General features: G+C 38.0%; 1 protein-coding gene across 1 annotated transcript in view; it reads left to right on the top strand.

Annotated features, from left to right (window-relative positions):
- The window catches only part of gfra4b (GDNF family receptor alpha 4b), a 68,751-nt gene that overhangs the window by 33,546 nt on the left and 16,689 nt on the right, over positions 1-18,516 (top strand). The window contains exons 2-3 of the mRNA XM_026918829.3: positions 14,092-14,367; positions 17,006-17,086. Of these exons, the coding sequence (XP_026774630.3) occupies positions 14,092-14,367; positions 17,006-17,086 (357 nt within the window). The remainder of the gene's footprint in view (positions 1-14,091; positions 14,368-17,005; positions 17,087-18,516) is intronic.

Here is an 18,516-nt window from a genome sequence, read left to right as displayed (position 1 = left end):
GTAGATCTCAGGATGGAAATGGGAGCTTGTAGACCTTGTAACCCACAAGATTGAAGGAGGAGCTTTTATACCTTGTAGACCTCAGGATGGAAGCAGGAACGTTTAGACCTTGTAGACCTCAGTATGGAAACAGGAGCTTGTAAATCCCAGGATAGGAGCATTATACTTGTAGACTTCAGAACGTGAGAAGGAGCTTCTAGTCCTCTGCATGGGAGCAGGTGCTTAGGATGGAAGCAGGTGTTCGTAGACCTTTGAATAGGAGCAGGAGCTTGTAAACGTGAAGATAGGAGCAAAAACTTGTAGACTTCAGATTGGGAGAAGTAGTTTGTAGAAATTATAGACATCAGAAAACAGGAGTTTGTAAACCACAGGATAGGAGGTAATACTGTTGCAATAAGGTTCTCTTAACTAATATAATTTACTGCATTAGCAAAATACCTCAGCATTAATAAAATATAAATAATAAACCATTAATAATCAGTAGTTCCTAAATGTTGATAACTTATTAAAGTCTGGTCTCCAGGTGTAAATATTGGAACTTGCTTTTCAGCCTCAGTTCTGAATTTTGCCAATTAGTAACTGCGAACTTGTTCATTAAGTTGTTGCTTCATATTGGTGATTGTGATTTTCATGTCACTCCTTGACAGTTTGAACATTTAATGCAAGTGTTGAGTATTTGGCTTATTTGGTTTATTATTTAAAAAAATCATTCAAGCATTTCCCATGTTACCTAGGGAAACGTAATGCAAAGCTACCTTATATAACGTTACCTTTGTAGAACGTCAGTATGGAAGCACTGTGGCCCTCAGGGCAGGTGTTGAGGTATGAGAAACAAAACTGTTTAATATAGTGTAGTGATGTGTGCAGCATAAGACTAAAAGAAGATAACCAATGGGTCTGCAGTCATGAGTGGTCCCTGAGACACCAGCAGCAATCTGTACCAACCAACTCGAAAGTAACATCATACCAAAGCTTCTAAACTTCATTATTTAACTACTCTGTGTGTCCACTGCTAAGGCCTGGCAGCGTCTCTGATTTCTGATGTCTGCTTGACCCGTGGCTGTGCAGAGCTGTGATAAACTCTGAGGAATGCCTGTAATCCAAATGTGGCAGATCACCAGGCCGCCCCACGAGACCTCTGTGACGGATAATGTTCTGATGGAACATTTAGCATGGCGGGGCCCACCCCCTCAGCAGGATATGACCCACTGTGACGGCTGGCTAGCAGTGATGCAATCATATTGACAGTACTTACAGTTCTGCCCACGTAGTGCATGCAAAAACTTTGTAAAAAGAGGCAGATCCTGTAGCCATGTGCTAATGATGTGTAGTTCAGGTAGTAGTATGACACAAATGTTTGGCAATACACACCTGTCTAATAGGCAGCATTTTACGTGCTGTAAACTGTGCTTGATGTTCATGCTTGCTAATTGTGTTGCTACATTATTTTATAGCAATGACTTGGCTCATGACCTGTTTGTAAAGTAGCTAATGGATTCTCATGCTTCACATATTTGCATTATTCTGAAAATACCCTCTGCGTACAGTTTCTCTCCAACCCGGACAGTTACTCATTAAAACTATCTGACGCTAATGATGTGTTGCTTTGTTTGGCAGCGAGCGCATGAGTCACACAGCTTCTCATTCTCACACACAGTGAAGGACAATATGCTGATAAGTTAATTGCTACTCTTATGAAGCAACAGACACGGCTGCTGCCCTGCTGTCACTCAGTGCATATCTGGAGATAACTTTCTTTTGTAAGGTGATGTTGAGGGTGAGTGTGATAGGCCGTCAGGGTGAATGCTGAATCTGCCACCACCTGATTTTATCAGACGTGCCCATTTAATACATTACAAGATATGAAAGCCGTCTTCTTGAAAGTGTGCTTTCTTTCTTCCATATAGGAAGAGCATTAGCTCATGGTTGGCAGCACTTTTCGTTCAACCATAAGTATGTTTTTGTCATAGCGTGAAAATGATCAGAATGGCTTCAAACACAAATATATGTGGATTAGATATTTTTTGGTTGACTGCATTTCCTGCGTGCATAATGCGTGCTTATAGGTTGTCATATTTAGCACTTCAATCAATTCTGCTTCTCAACACATATCTGGATCTCACTGTATTTATACGGATTCTGCTCGAATCTGGTCGCAAAGCACTTTGGCTCTGCAGATAGCAGATGTTTTTGTAATGTAAACCCCATGCACCCTTCCTGCATTAATAGTGGTTTATACAAGCTGACAGTATAGATACAGAGTCTGTCCTTCTGCACAGTGTCTCCTTCCCCTTCCTGCTTTTTTTTTTTTTTTTTTTTAGGCTGGGAGGCTGGGATAAATGCTGAGCTCCTACCTACAGTATTACCTTGGCTAAATAGCTGGAATGTTGCCATTTGCTTTCTAAAGTGGCAAATTGTGTGTCGCTAATTGTGAACTTGCTGCGTTTTTGTGTCTGTGTGTGTTGTGCTTCGGGCATGTCTCTGGCTCTTCCAGGTCAATAAATAAGAAAACGTGTTGTGCCTTAAGATGGTAGCTGTTCAGAAGACGGTGCATGTGATTGCTGTCCTCTTCTTTTTATTCTGAGTAGGGAATTTGGCAACTTGCCACAGGCTCTCGCCCTGCTCCAGTGCTATATTTTCGGAGTCTGCTGTTTCGTCAGGGCCTTTGGGGTGACCTACAGTACATCTGAACTTGGATGGTCACCTCTGTCAAAATGTCCAGTCATAAATAATTCCAACAGACTGCATTTATTTTTTATACTTATACTCCATTCCAGATTGAATTCGTTTTATATGGGGAAGTAATGTAAGTATTACTGGAATATCTCTGGGATTTTAGTCCCATCTAAATCCGTCATGTCTGTAATTTTTACTGACTGTGCAAGCACGCGTCTGGAAAGATTATGCTGTATTTTATCTTCTATAAAATGGCCTTGGGTGATATATATCCTGTCCAATTTATATGTTAGTAAAAAGTCACTCCAGGAAGTGCTCTCTTCTATCTTCTCCCGCTGGAACCAAAAACGAAACCAAGTATTGACTGAGTGTTAAAGCAGAACAATAAAATATAGACATTTAAAATGACTTCCAGGGGTTTTTAGTTACGTTCCTAGAATAGTTATAGCCTGCATACATGTCATGGTCATGTGACCTACTAATAATGTGTGCAGCAAGCAGTTACATTGCAATAAATGATATCTCATATTAAAGTTATATTTAAGTGTAAATATGGGCAAATTTATCTAATATTTCTTATTATGAGATTATTATAAATCAAATTATCCAGCCTGTTTTAGATGATTTATACAGCTTTATTTCCAGCTTTAAAGTTTTGTGTTCTATAGGCAAATAAATTAGCTTCTTAAATAAATGCTTAAAATTAGAAAAAAAATAGAACCAATAGAACAATTCAAGCTATTTAAAATGTCTAGAAATAGGTTTCATAATCATATATTTGGTTTATTATCTTGTAATATGGAATATTAGATTAATTTTACTATATTCCATATATATATATTCACTTGCTAAGATGCCATTTTGGTGTCATTTTGCAATATAAAATAAAGGTCAGAACACTCAGTTTGTATTAAAATGAGACGTATGTAATACACATGGAATTTTTTTGTCATGTGGTGAGCATTTGTAAATTATGAAGACACTCTCATCTCTGGAATTCATACAGAGATTGCTTACCCAATGCAAATCGATCAGAATTACTGTAGATGTCATTTTTACAGAGATATGTCCGGACAACTTATCTCATCCAAATAGGACTTTATTCTGAGTTGTAATATATTTTCAGATGCTATCATCGTTATGATGTATTCCGTTGTTTACGTTCACCCGCCCCACGTTCCCAAGCGTCACTATAAATACCAATATGTGCGGGTATTTGTAAATGTGCACTGAAGCTTCCCTTCTGAGCTGCCATGAAGCCTATCAGATTCAGGATGCCCTTAAGGAAATCACAGGCCATGCCAGACGGTGTTTCATACAGAAATGTTTGTCTTTGCATCACTCCCAGGGGGTAGCAGGTTGTGCATTTATTATGGGGAGCTGCATGCCTGCATGCCTCTGTGAAAGATTATAGACGCGACATGCTTCTACCTTTAGTGACGGTTACTGATAAATCACAATAAATAGCAATCTGCGAGGAGTAAACAGCAATTCACGAGCAGATTGTGTGGATTCAGGGAGGCCAGGGTGTTCTTTGCATAGCGGCAGATCCATTAACCCATGTTTTAGGATGATGTGCTATGATGATATCCATACGGTGTGTGAGTTGATGCTTCATGACAGCAGAATTCATGACCATTGCGGATTGTTTACCACTGATACCCCAACGCACAAAAGAGTCAGTGTTTCGGAATGTAGACTTGACTTGGTTTTCTGCTTCATAGTTCATGAAGGAAATCATTCCTGTGTGTGTAACACATGCTTCTAACAAAACACCTGGCTTCACAACAAGAGACAAAAACATTATTAGTTTTGCATTTCGCTTTCTTGCTTAACATTCATGAGGCACTGTTGACATTGGCTTACTTCCTGTTTGGTTGGGCATACTTTCTGAATATTACATGCATTCCATTACAAATACTTTGTTTTAGATTCTGGGCCTGGATATGCATTTCATTTTTCCCCCCCTCTTTTCCGTTGCAAACCCAAAGGCATGCAGAATCAGAGACCATCTAAAGTAGTTGCAAGTGGAGGCTGATTATTTTAATGATAACTCAGAGGGCAAGCCAAGTGGGTGAAATGAAGTTAAACTTTCTCAGTGTGTGGAACAGCTGATAAAATATCCATTATTTTTCATCCTTAAACTGAGGAAGAGGAAAAGCAGGACACATTTCCCCTGAAACTGATTTTTGCAAATAACTTTTCTATCAAAACATTGTACAAGCAAACCTGTCTTTGCTTTGGGCTATATCTGTAGTATACAAAAAAGTGTTTGATGTCTTACATACAGATTATTTGAGCTGGGATTAGTACATTTTAGAAACAAAGTGAAATGTTTTTCTGTGTCAAATTTCCGAGAGCAATCTATTTGGCTTTGAAGTCAGTAAGTAGTTTTTGTGCCAAAATGACTAATTGTGTCTAGGCTCCATGAAAGTGACAACTTCATTTCACTTTTTTCAAAGTTTTCCAACTTGTTTTTGGCTTCTCTCCAATTTAATGTTAAAATCTGAGCCAGAAGTCTGTCTGTAACATTTTAAGCTTCAGGTTTTTTTTTTTTAACTGATAGGATCAAAGAACATGAATGTAATTAGTGTCATGACTGAAGAGGTAAAATAAAAGTCAGTGTTCAGAGGTAAGTAAAAACGACACCTGTAATATCCTTCAATCTTCCATCTGTTCATTGTATGAAATAAATTGTTCTTCTTTTGGCTGCTCCTGTTAGGGGCCACCACAGCGGTTCACTGGTCCGCATATTTGATTTGGCGCTGTTTTTACACCGGATGCCCTTCCTGATGAAACCCTCCCCAATTTTATCTGGGCTTGGGGCCGGCGCTGGGAGTGCACTGTCGTGTGCAAACCCAGTGGCTGGGGTCGGTTCCCTGGCCGGGAATTGAACCCAGCCCTAACTACTAGTCCTCCAGGGACCACATTGTATAAAATAAATTAGATTCGATATTCCCATAGATTCGATGCAATGAATACATTGGGAAAGCAGCTGGCTTTAACCAACAGTACACTGTGATGTTAGTACTGTAAGGTTCCATCTGGGTTAAGGATGAATAAGAGCTAGAACCTTATAGTACTCAGGTCACATGCTCTGAAGTTTGCATGAGACTGAAACTCACAACCCAAACTCTTACAATAACTACACACATTATTCATTCTTATCGCTAGTTTTCACTTTTTAATACTCTGAGTTGCAATTTATTAGCTTTTAAAGATTTCTGCAGAAGGATAATCCAAAGTGCTCTAAATGTAACCTTTTTTTATGAATGTATAATCTTAGGCTGTTTTCACACTTGCATTTTTTTCAGACCCTGGGCCATTTGGCCTGAGATTTCTGCACATTTGGTGAAGTGTAAAAGCTGTTTTCATGTCTGGGAGCAGACAATCAATCCCTGATCCTCTTGAAAATGATGGCCTGGGGTTCGCTTCCACAGAGCTGTATTGCAGTCCGCATCAGGTGTGGAAGCTATCTGCTCTTAGCTCTGCATGCCAAGTAATGTGATTACATGACAGATACCAACCGGTGAGGGTGAAGGCTAACAAATGTTTCCTCTGAGACACATGAAACCAGCCAACAACGTCTTTTTGAACTCATGCTACGTCACAGGGCAGCATAACACGCTCAGTGGAAAGTGCTATGTGTCCTCTTCCACATACACAAGCTCATAGATGCCCACGATTGGGTATTGTCGTTCTGATTGACAGGGGAGAGATTAATGTCATCCCTCACACCCAGAGAGCACAGACAATTTCGCTCTCTTCACTCCTAGCCACGGATGGCTGTGGCATCATGGGGATTCGAACTTTTGATCTTCGGTCAACAGGGTGTCGCAATACCGTGGTGTGAGTTCTTGCACTAAGAGCATCATGAAAATGCTTGTCTCATACCAGCCTGTCTGGCTAAAACTCATCTTATACAAGAACAGCTTGTCATTTGTATTCCTGCACAATGACATGCCATGCATCCAAATGCACTGTTCTTTGCCACTTGAGTGTTGGTACCAAAGGAAAATAATTAAAAAAAATTTTTTTTTAATTATTTTCCTTTGCAAACCTGTGTGCACAAAAGCGACATATGGAATTATGCAATCGATCCATGGTTTGAGAGGAATTCTTCTGTGTGAAAACAAACCTGCTATCATGAGCCCCTCCCCCAAATGAGGCCAGAGTTGGTCCTGGGTGCAGATTCAAGTATTCGGACCAAATGTGAAAATGGAAGGCACATACCAAACAACTTGTAAGAATTCTCATTCTAACTTTTTAAAAGAGTGAACACTCCTAGAAAAAGGTTCTTCAAAGGTTCTGTGGCTACTTTAAGGCTCCTAACTTCCTAAAATGGCTTTACTATCCTATCCTATGTGATAGCTACACATTCCATGAGAAGACACTTTCTGAGAAAAAAAGGTTCTTCAGTGGTTCTGGGGCTAGTTCATGTTACTTGGCTTCCTAAAGTGGTTCTACTTGAAACCATCTCTGATAGCTAAATATTTTCTTGTTAGGTTTTAGAATGTTGGAGGTTGTAGTGGGGGAAACTGATTAACCTTTTTCCTGGGCTCTTAACTTCCTGAAGAGGCTCTACTGAAATCACTCTGTTGTAGCAATCTATGGAAACTCTGAGGAGAAAAAAAAGTTCTTCCATAGGGGCAGGCCAAAGAACTGGTTTCTCTAACCATTCTCCTACTGGGTTCTCCAACCATTTTTCCGTAAGAGTGTTCCCTAAGAGTGTTTCAGTTCTATGAGATTGTGGATGGATTGTGTAGAAGTGTTGCAGCATCACACCATGGCATCACAGTACTGTTGACACCAAACAGCGTGGCTCCATGGACTTGTTGTTTTCACCTAATTCTGATCCTTCCATCAGCATGAAACAAACGGAACCTGGATTCATCTGACCATGAAATACTTTTACACTCTTAAATTATTTCACACCTGACTTGGTCTTCTGCTGTTTTGGCTTTGAGACAATTTTTTTTTTGACCCCTCTGATGTACAAGTTGTTTTTTGTCTACAGGGTTCGTTTTTTTTTTTTAGTCTACAGGGTGTCTACAGTTTATTGTTTTTAGCTTTTTGTATGATTTTTGATGAACCCTTGAAATGACTATTCAAAAGGTCTAAGTGGTCATTTGGGAGATGCTAGAAATGGCACACCTAGCACTAACTAATTGATCAATGATCAAACTCATTGCGTTCTCTTGTTTGGTCCATTTTGTCCAACTCTGAACTGAAAACTAACTGATGCTAGATCGCTGCCACACAGCACAAAATATAACATAACTTATTGCAGAGTGCACTTAATACATTGATTTCATCACTGTTATATTCCAGTGACCTTGTTAATCCATTTTTCAGTGTATTTTATATATATATATATTTCCCTCCATATTTTCTAAGCTTTTAAAATGGAGGTTTCAAGCAACAAACTGCATTAACTTTTGTACCATAACTTCACTATTTCTATGTAAGACTGAAACTGAAGTACATTTTTTCTTTAGAGAAATCTGTCCCACACAGGCCTTTAACGTAACTCACACACACACACACACACACACACAGAGCCACACTACTTAAGGATTCTGGTCAGGCTTTGGTTTAGAAAGAAGTGTAACTCTTCTTTCTAGTATTATAAAGCAGGGAGCAGTATATCAAGTCCTGCAAACAGTAAAATAAGAAACACGAGATTAGCTACTTGCTGAAGATAATAAATCTGCCACTGGTCACTGTAGAGCAGCATCACTGTATTTCCCTTACAGGAATTTTTCTATGGAGGTATAAAGGCATTTTGTTGGTGTCATCCTAGCAGAGTTCATTACCTTTCATATCCAGCCCCATCCTTTCTAAAGTGGGCTATTAAGTCTATGCATCTGGGTAACTGATCAACTAATCGGTGCTTGATTTATGTGCTAGGATAAGCAAGGATTTAGAGCAGGCTCAGAAGGCATTGATTACTGACATGGCTAATTGGCTAAACCCACCGGTACACTGAGACAGGCTTATTGGAGATGTCAAATCAGGCACTTCATTTGCATTCATGATGTACAGCATCCATTCTGGCTCCTGCCAATGCAGCATAAACTGACACAAATTGCAGTGGAGATGGGGCTGAGGTTTCAGTCTGCCTTCTCGATCTTAGTACTGACCATCTGTCCGTGCGAGAGGTTCGCCTAATCAGAGGCAAGGGTAAATTTATAGTTGCTCATCCAGATGTTCAAGAGAAAGAAAAGTGTTTTTGGATATCTTAGCACACTTGGTGAAGTAGTGAACAAACCCAGCAGAAAGGGCTTCTGCCTACCAGTGAATGAAGTCCTTTTCTTTTCCTCATCTTCTTTTTATTTCTTGAAATGAATTGTTTTTGAAGGATGCCAAGAGCACCAACGCTGATTGGAAGACAGTATTCTTTAAGATTAAGATACTCACATAGTGGATAAAATTGTACCATTTCATCAACCACATATTCCGTCCTTTTTGCAGATTCTGATCTACAACAAAGTTGGTAGTTTGATCAATACAATCCTAATAGAGAAAGTTTGCATGGCAGCTTTCATGACTAAGCTGAAAGCATTGCTGGGTCTGTATAATTATGCTGCAACAACATATGCAAATTTAAAGTGCTCTCATGTAGAAAGGCTGTGATTGACATGGCTCTGTTGGTGTAAGAGAAAATAGATTACAGCACAATGTGAACACCCTGGTCTTTTTTGCCTGGTTTATTTATTGACAGCTTTGGTCCCAGACATCAAGCTTGTTTAGGCGAGATGACCATGGGAGTCTTGAAATAGTCCTGGCAGTCCACAATGCAGACTAGCGCCAAATTCAGGCCAGGCATCACTCTATCAGGGAGCTGACTCATAAGGGATATTAGATAAAGTAGAGAATGCTACAGAAAGCTTATTACAATATATTAAATATATAAAAATGCAATATATTATACAGTACACTCCTGGGCAAAAAAATGGGCCAAGCCCAAAATGGCAAATATTAAGCTTTTAATGGTCTTAACAACAAATCATTGGTCAGAAAATTAGCAAGTGTGCCACCATTTGCTCGTTTATTTTTGCCGCAGTGAACTGTTTTAGAAACAGGGAAATTCACTTATATAGTCTCCTTGTACACAAAGGTAAAATCATGATAATAATTACAAATTTTGAAGTAAAATTCAAACTAACACATGTCTGGGTATACAAAATTTTCCAAAAATATCTTCTGGGATGTTATTTTTTTTTCTTTTTTCATTATTTAGTCATTATTTTGGTTATCTGCCACATCTGATGCAGCCCATGAAGGGCCACAGGGCTTAAACTGCTGAGTTCCTTTATCTATTTGTTTAATTCTTGCTAATTTCCAGACTAGTGATTTGTTGTTAAGACCATTAAAAGCTTAATATTTTGTCATTTTGGGTTTGGCCCATTTTTATTTTTTTTGCCCAGGAGTGCATATTCTGCCAGTCAAGCATTTTTTTTGAACACCTCTCATTTCTTATGTTTTATTCCAGTTTAATCACTAGTACTACCACAGACCAAATAAAATGAAACAGAATTAAATTTAAATATGGAAATTAAATAAGGAAAACTAAATCTTTGTGGAATGTATTAACCGATCACTCTCAGCTCCTGATGGGACTCTAAATGAGATCTTTATTAAAGGCAGCTACACTTGAAGGATAAAACCGCTATAGCATATAGATAAAAGACTCATGCTGTACTATAATTAGGTGTAAAATATAAATATATGGTGTGTTACAGTGCTTAATTAGAGAGATATAGATTTTGGCCTTTTCTTATTACATTGATCTAGATTGTCTCAATAAAATGTCTCAATCCACCTAACATTTAATAATAAATATTTCTTAATTTGCTTATACCTATTCTTAAAAATATATATTTTTTTAAGATTATTTAAAATGAGGTGAGTTAAGTAAAAATGCTAAAATGTAGGGGGTTCAAAAGCTGTACATACAGTATATTATGGTCTGCCAATCATAATACCTTTTCATACATATACAGTGAGCATTGATATATATGGAATGAACATAAACAATATGACAACAGCTATCAAATCATCAACCAAAAAACTGGTTTCTCATCCTACACACTATTTTGCTTGCACATCTGATGAACGACTTTTGTTCTAAGCGTCCTGTTTCTCTGAAAACATTCTGTACTACGCTTACTTTTAACTACATCACTGTGTAAGAGAGTGAGTCAATGAAAACCATTAAAGTGTGTCATACGTTAGAGAAACAGACAGGTTAAGCACTGGAACACTTGCTTTCAGCTAACAATCAGCTAGCGATGAATAGAAACAATTTTTGCTCCTAAATGAAATATATATATATATATGTGTATGTATGTATGTATGTATGTATATAGTTTGGGTTGATGAATAATTATGCAGGTACTGATTTACTGATTTAAGGCTGAACCACTTTTGAATCTGAGTCTGTGCCAGATCTGGGTCTTTTGCTAGTGTAACTAGCAAACAGCTCATTATATTAAAGGAAATGAAGTAAAGCATTATGGAATGACAGGTCATTGGCTGTTGGCTAATGTGAAAATTTCCACATCAGTACACCTGAATACACTGGCCTTGTCATTGTGGGTTTGGAAGATTTGATTTAATCTGCAATTTGATATGACATGCTTGGTATTATTTAGGTTTGCACTTTGTCATTGACCTGGCAGAAGCGTGTGAAAGCCTTGGCCAAGCTACAAAACTTTCTCCACTTTTTTAATTAATTGTGTTAACAGAGGAATACAGTCCTTTTCATGAAATATGCATGAAATTTATTTTTTGCAAGATTATTCACTTTACTCAATTTAATTCGATTAACTCTGTCCACTTGTACCATGCTGTTTTGGGTAGAGTATCACGTTTAGGTTGTGTTCACAGTTTGGCAAAAGGTGAAAGCTGTTTTCAAAGCCCGGGAGCAGTTAACCGATCACTGATCCTGTTGAAAAATGTAGTCTAGGGTTTGTTTCTACATAACCGTGGTGCGCTCTGCATCATGTGAGGAAGCTATCCTCTGTGGGCGCTGCATGCTGAGTAACACGATTGGTTCAACTTGTCATATTACTTCCTACTGCAAGTTTTGTAGGGAGATGCTTGTTATATCGATATACGACACGAAGAAGGCATTCAAACGCAGATGAGAACATCACAAAAACCCAAACAAACAACAAAATGCACGTCTCATGATGGCCAAAGATCTTCTTATATGAGATTGGCTCATTATTTACATGTATTCCTGCACAATGAAATGCCATGCATCCAAAAAGTGCTGTTATTCTTTACTTGAGTGAAAGGAAAATAATAAAAACCAATAAACTGATGTAGATTTAATGCCTTCCGTTTTACATAGCTGCATGCATAAAAGTGATGTATGAAATTGAGAAGGCAGTTCTTCTATGTGAAAGCTAACCTGCGATTATAGGCCCCTCCACCAAATGACCCAGAATCGGTCCTGGGTGCAGACTGGAGTATCAGACCAAGTGTGAAAACACTCTTAATCATTAATGCCTTAATTAACTTCATAACACATTAAAGAAACCAAACCCAAGGTCTCATTGTGAAGCACTTAACAAACAAAGCCCTCGCTTCCTTATTGAAATTCTGCTACATGTCTTTCTTATGAGCACATTTTCATTAATTAACATAATGCTCAAATAAACAGAAGACTGCATGTAAAAAATTAACTGTTAAAATCCAGATAAGGGATTGAGCTTATTTATATGCCTCTATGTGGAAGATGGGGAACAGAGAAGCTTAAGGATCTAAATAATGCATTGTCTCATTGTGTTTTGTTTGATCGAAGTCTTGCTAGCCAGCTTTGTATCAAACACATTTATCCTTCCCTTAATTCCGTTCAGCTGCTGATGCAGAACAGTGCTCAAGCACAATACAAGGTCCCATTTTGCCTCCTGTCATCTCCACTTATTCTCATGTGTGTAGTCATGCTAGCTAAGCGTGTGCTGCCTCCGCAGAAACGCCCGCACATGCCTGCTCACCTGACAGACGCTCCATGACCTTACTCATATATGTGCTTATGAGCCTGTCTAGATGTGTCGTGTCTGAAAATATTGAGCTATCAGTGAACAATGAACCAAACTGATTTTTTTTTTTTTTTGCTTTTGTTCAGGATACAAATATGCAGAGACAAATCTGTCTGTTCAGAAGTGCACACATGCATTAACATGTTTAAAATAACACACATTTTGTCATTTAGTTTGAACTTTTGCCCAGAGCTCTTTTCTGATGCAATTAAATTTATGAGCTGAATGATTGCGTTCCTGCCTGTAGTTATTTAGTATTTTCCGCCTTACTCCTGGAAGAAGCTGTTGTCTCACACTTTGAATTAAACATCATTAAAATGCATTAAAACAGGTTCTCTTTTGCAGATAGGTTTATTAAATGATGAAAATTGCAAGAGAGCAACATACTTTACTCATACAGATGTGGAAATATGCTCAAGTATTGACATCTCACCCATCTGTGAAGGATGAGGAAAACAAATAATCTCTATAACTGGCTTTTACTGATTTTTTACAAAGCCCTGGGGAGACCAAGAAAAGAATCTTAATTTTAATTTTGTGTATACAGTGTGGCCATGAGATACGAAATTGAGGTCACCGAATCATAATGCCAAGACAATTTGCCTTATTCATGCTCTCAATTTGCTATTTCAAGTTCCCAAATTAATAAAATTGTGCATACGTTTTGGTTCATTTATGTGCTCCTCTAAAGATAACATGCCCATGGACTGCTGTGGTAGGCTACTGGGAGCAGTGTGCATAATAATGAAATGAATTTGCCAGTGGTAAATGTTTATGCACCCCTAATATCTTTGTCATCTTGTTCACAAATCCATAGGGGGCATGTGCTCACTGTGTTTTTCCATAACACATCCCAGTGAAAAGGTATACAAATCATTAATTAAAGAATCTCTATCCATAACGGAGACCTATGAACTACGCCTGAGTTGTAGCCCAGCCTTAGGAAGACTGATTAATTTATCCATTAGAATAAATCATGGGTATGTTCTTTTTAGAGAGGAGCACAAATTAACCCAAATGTAGGAACAATTTTGCAAACACAAAAACCTGAAATGAGTTGAGAGCATAAATAATGTAAATTGTGTAAATATATTACAGTTTCATGTCCTTTTTAGTCATAGTCATGCTAAACTAAACTGTGCCCACAATCTAGTACATCATATGCACTAATTAAAAAGAAAACTCTTTTGGTCTCCTCAGAGGTCATTAAAAAATTCTGTATTTTTCATTTTTATGCTAGAGAAAAGAGGTTTATATCACAGCAGTTTTAATAACTTACAGGTTGAACTTCACTCAGCCCATTCCTTCTCCTAAGACCTGAAACAGGTCTGCACTGATGCCGTTATGTGTATGTATGTTACAGCCCTGCAGGTGATATTATGTGTAGGAAGAGACTGCCTCCTGGCTGGGGACTCATGCTCCAGCGATGAGACGTGCAGCCCGCGCCTCAGGACCCTGCGTCAGTGTGTGGCCGGAGATGGCAGCGTGAAGCTTGGCCCTGGTGCACGCAGCCAGTGTGCCAATGCCGTGTCTGCTCTGCTGTCTAGCCCGCTGCACGGCTGCCAGTGCCGACGTGGCATGAAGAGAGAGAAGAACTGCCTGAGTATATACTGGAGTCTCTACCAGTCTGGCATCCATGGTGAGATTACCAATTATTGGCTGTTTATTGCCAATAATTTCTACAGTGGCATTTAGTAGAAGAAAAAAAAAATCACGGTGCTTTACTGTAAATAAGTGCACAATTCACAGAATAATAGGTAACCTACTGTATATTGATCTTAACAAATCAATATAAAACACATAAAAACATAAGCAACATTGATGTTATACATCAAAGAGGTAAGACAGCTCATGACTACAGACTCAAATGTCACCCATGTGCTGTTCAGATTAATAGATTAATTGAATGAAGCATAATGGAATTTTATTAATAATCTGACAGTTAAAGTTATTATATTAAAATATTCTATAAATCAAGTTTATATGCATAGAACTGCACTATATGGCCAAAAGTATCTGGACACCTGACCATATGTGGTTCTTCTCCAAACTGTTGCCACAGTGTTGGAAGCACATAATTATGTAGAATGTCTTTGTATGCTGTAACATTACAATTTCTCTTCACTGGAACTAAGAGGCTCAAACCTGTTCCAGCATGACAATGCCTCTGTGCACAAAGCGAGCTCCATGAAGACATGTTTTTCCAAGGTTGGAGTGGAAGAACTCAAGTGTCCTGCACAGAGCCCTGACATCAACCCCACTGAACACCTTTGGGATGACCTGAAATGCCGACTGCACCTCAGACCTCTTCGTCTGACATCAGAGTCTGATCTCACTAATGCTCTTGTGGCTGGATGATCACAAATCCCCACAGCCACGCTCCAACATCTAGTGGAAAGCCTTCCCAGAGGAGTGGAGGTTATTATAACAGCAAAGGGGGACTAAATCTGGAATGAGATGTTCAACAAGCACACGTGGGTGTGATGGTCAGGTGTCCACTAACTTTTGGCCATATAGTGTAAATTACAAATAACAGTTGGTAAAAAAAAATAAATAAATAAAAAATAAAAATCTCCTGCAACCCCATCCACAGCTCAGGCGAGCAAACATGGGTTTGAGAACATATGCTTTAACCCTAAGAGAACAAAACCAACAAATCTGGCCAACTGAAGAGTGCTGAGGTATGAAGTACTGTATTGGCTTATAGTGGACCTTTCTTATACTGGCTTATACCAGTTTTACTAGTTGATAAGGTCTGGGGATTAGTCTAAAACATGCAGGGCTTGTAGTGGTTTCTTGACATCTACATGTAACTGAAGAATAACATAGAGGACCAAACCAGATCAAGTCATCTTTATTCCAAAACAATGTACAGTACCACATATGGGTCATTGAATGCTAATTAGTTTATTATCCATCTCTATCTCTTAACTCAGGATTTCCCAGCTGGGATTTTGAAAACCCATAGGGATTTGTAGTGATATGGCAGGGGATGGAAGCATCAATGCCATACATAAATTAAATCAAGTTGAAACATAATTAAGTCAAGTTAAATTAAAATTAAAATCTTACTCAATTAAAAGTAGAAGTAGGTAGTCCAAATTATGCTTAAGTGAAAGTAAAAAAAAAACTGTTCACACTTCAATGTAATTAAAAGTGGAAATTAGACATTAGAAAGGCATGTTTTTCTTCAACATTGTCTTGCACTTGGAAATTCAACTCAGTTCATCTGAAACGTTTGAACAAAGGTTAAGTTTTTTAATGTCTGAAGGGCGAGTCCTTGTACAAAGATTCATTGGTGTTGATACATACTGGTGTGCATTTGATTGGATGATTTAAATATAGTTAATAATAATGATCAAATGCACAGCAATGTCAGTGATTGGATTGGGAGCTTGTCAAAAGCAAAAAGGCATGATTTTTTGTTGCAGTTAGCATTCGGAAGAAATAAACAAAAAAAAAGCAAGGGTTACAGTATGAGTTTTCTATGGAAATATTATAGCGTGTAAAAGAGTATAAGTATTATTATTTTCAATTATACTCATGTAAAGTACTGTATATCCACTAACATGAGTAATTAATGCAGAGTAACAAGTACAATTACTGAAGTACTTTCCACCTGTGGATATTGTATGTAAAAAGAGCTTAATTAATTGCTTGTGATTAACATGACATTGCTAGGAGTGGGCAATATGAAAAAAAAAATTATATCATGAAATTTGAAGACATTTCTATGATACAACATGGTATGCATGTTACATGATATTTAGGCTTGTAACAAATTGCCAACAAAACAGGGTTATTAGTGTTGCATTAAAAATGTTACCCATGATAGCTCAGAAAAGTGTATTGTGATATTATTTATCACAGTGTCAATATTATATAGTGATAACATCCAGCGCTGTCGGTTGTTGTCTAGCTGCATAAATCGTACTTCAGGTCTAGAATTTTCACTCTTGTCATACTAAAGTACTCATCAGTCTGGAGATTTTAACTGCATTTCTTTAACTCTATGGGAAAATAAACTTCATAAACTAGGCCTACTTGACCTCCTTATTCCTATTTTGTTATTCAGTTATTCACCTTCCAGCATATTATTCAGTAAATACTATGAATTATTCAGTTACTACAGTAAAATGAATAGGATTGGTGTGTATTTGTGAGAGAAAGGCATATAAATCTGGGCCTGCCAACACGTCCTAGGAGTTTTAAGCGGTTAAACTGTTGTATTTTTCTGAAGGGTGCTTAGATATCAAGTGCTATCATGTCTCTTTTAGGGCTCAACCTGGTGGAGAGCTATCCATATGAGACAGTGGAGAAAGGATATGACTATGTCCGTCTAGCCTCCATCACAGCAGGTAAGCTTCTATTCTTTAATAAGAATATGCACGTTTAACCTCCCGTGATTATAGGAGGAGGTAATATAGTTGCAAACTTGAGAGCAAAGACAAACTGAACTTATTTAAATGCAAACAAACATTCATTTATTTCTGTACTTATTCTCTGTTTGCTTCCCGTTGAGGTTTGCAGTCAGGTTTCTTGTGTATTATTTATACGAGTCCAAACCCGCAGAATGTGAAAAGAAAATGAGTATTGACGTATTTCTCAACTTACATTTGAATCAGTAAACAAAAAGGGTGAGTGTGTCAGAAGTACTGCATTATAGAGAAGTGCTTTATGTTTGCTAAGAAATTGAGAAAAACGAGCAAAGAGGATACTTGATAAATAGGTCTTTCATCAGGATACCAGTGTTTTTGACTGACAGCAACATCCACAATAACTGGATATGAATTCTGTAAGATATTAAAAGCATCTGGTAGGATTTACAAGAAAATAGGCCAGTATTATAGCAAATAAGGCTTCAAGAGAAGTTCAGCCCAGACCCAGACCAGTCCTTCATTCTCCGTGTATGAAAACAGGTGAACCAGGTAATTGCGAGCTGTGGAATTTACATTTATTCATTTGGCAGACACTTTTACCCACTTTAACCTACACATAAGGCAGAATGAAGATTAGCTTGCTCAGGGTTGGAACAGAAATGGGTTTGACATGTCAAAATCTGCTATTACTCAAATGTAAAGCTCTATAAGAACAAGTGTGGGAAGCGATAATAATCAGAGCCCTAAATTCAGATTGACGCATTAACTATCATCAGAAGGTGGAGATCATTTTGAGTCGTATAATTGGTGCTAGGAATGAGAACTTGGGCAATTACTGAAGCTGGGCAGAAAAAATATGGGTTGCAAGTGTCACTGATTTCCCAGAGTGGAAGTATAAGGCTCATATTTTCATTTGGTGTTGCGTTATACAGTATATTCTTGGTAATTTCGTGACCATTTTCTTAGGTGCACTACTGTGATATTTAACCAAATCATTATGTTAAAATAGTTCATTTTCTGTTGTAGGATTTGCGTCAGTATGTTAGTGGTAGAAAGAGCCTGCTGGCTGACTAAACATTCAACAAATATTTTTACTCATGCACTTTTTGTGTGAATCTCTAAAGTTTGAATGTTTAAATCAGCTAATTCCTAATCTCTTTGATTGCTATAATTTTGGAATTTACTTATTAACATTCAGAGGTGCATTATTTACAGTTTAGCGCTACCATTTAAAGCTCACTGGACTGGCAGATTTTTGAATGTCACACTCCCTGTTGTGCTTCTCCACCCCTGTCGATGCAAATGCTTTCATTTCTAACCACAAAACTAGCAATGAGCAGAAACGACAAAGCTGTCTTATGCCCAACCGAATTAGCAAACAGGTAATTAAGGTTGTGCAGGCATGAAAA

Source organism: Pangasianodon hypophthalmus, chromosome 9, assembly GCF_027358585.1.
Source record: "Pangasianodon hypophthalmus isolate fPanHyp1 chromosome 9, fPanHyp1.pri, whole genome shotgun sequence".
In the NCBI taxonomy this organism is placed as follows: domain Eukaryota; kingdom Metazoa; phylum Chordata; class Actinopteri; order Siluriformes; family Pangasiidae; genus Pangasianodon; species Pangasianodon hypophthalmus.
The sequence above is the reverse complement of the archived record's forward strand: the minus strand, read 5'-3'. Positions and strand labels throughout refer to the sequence as shown.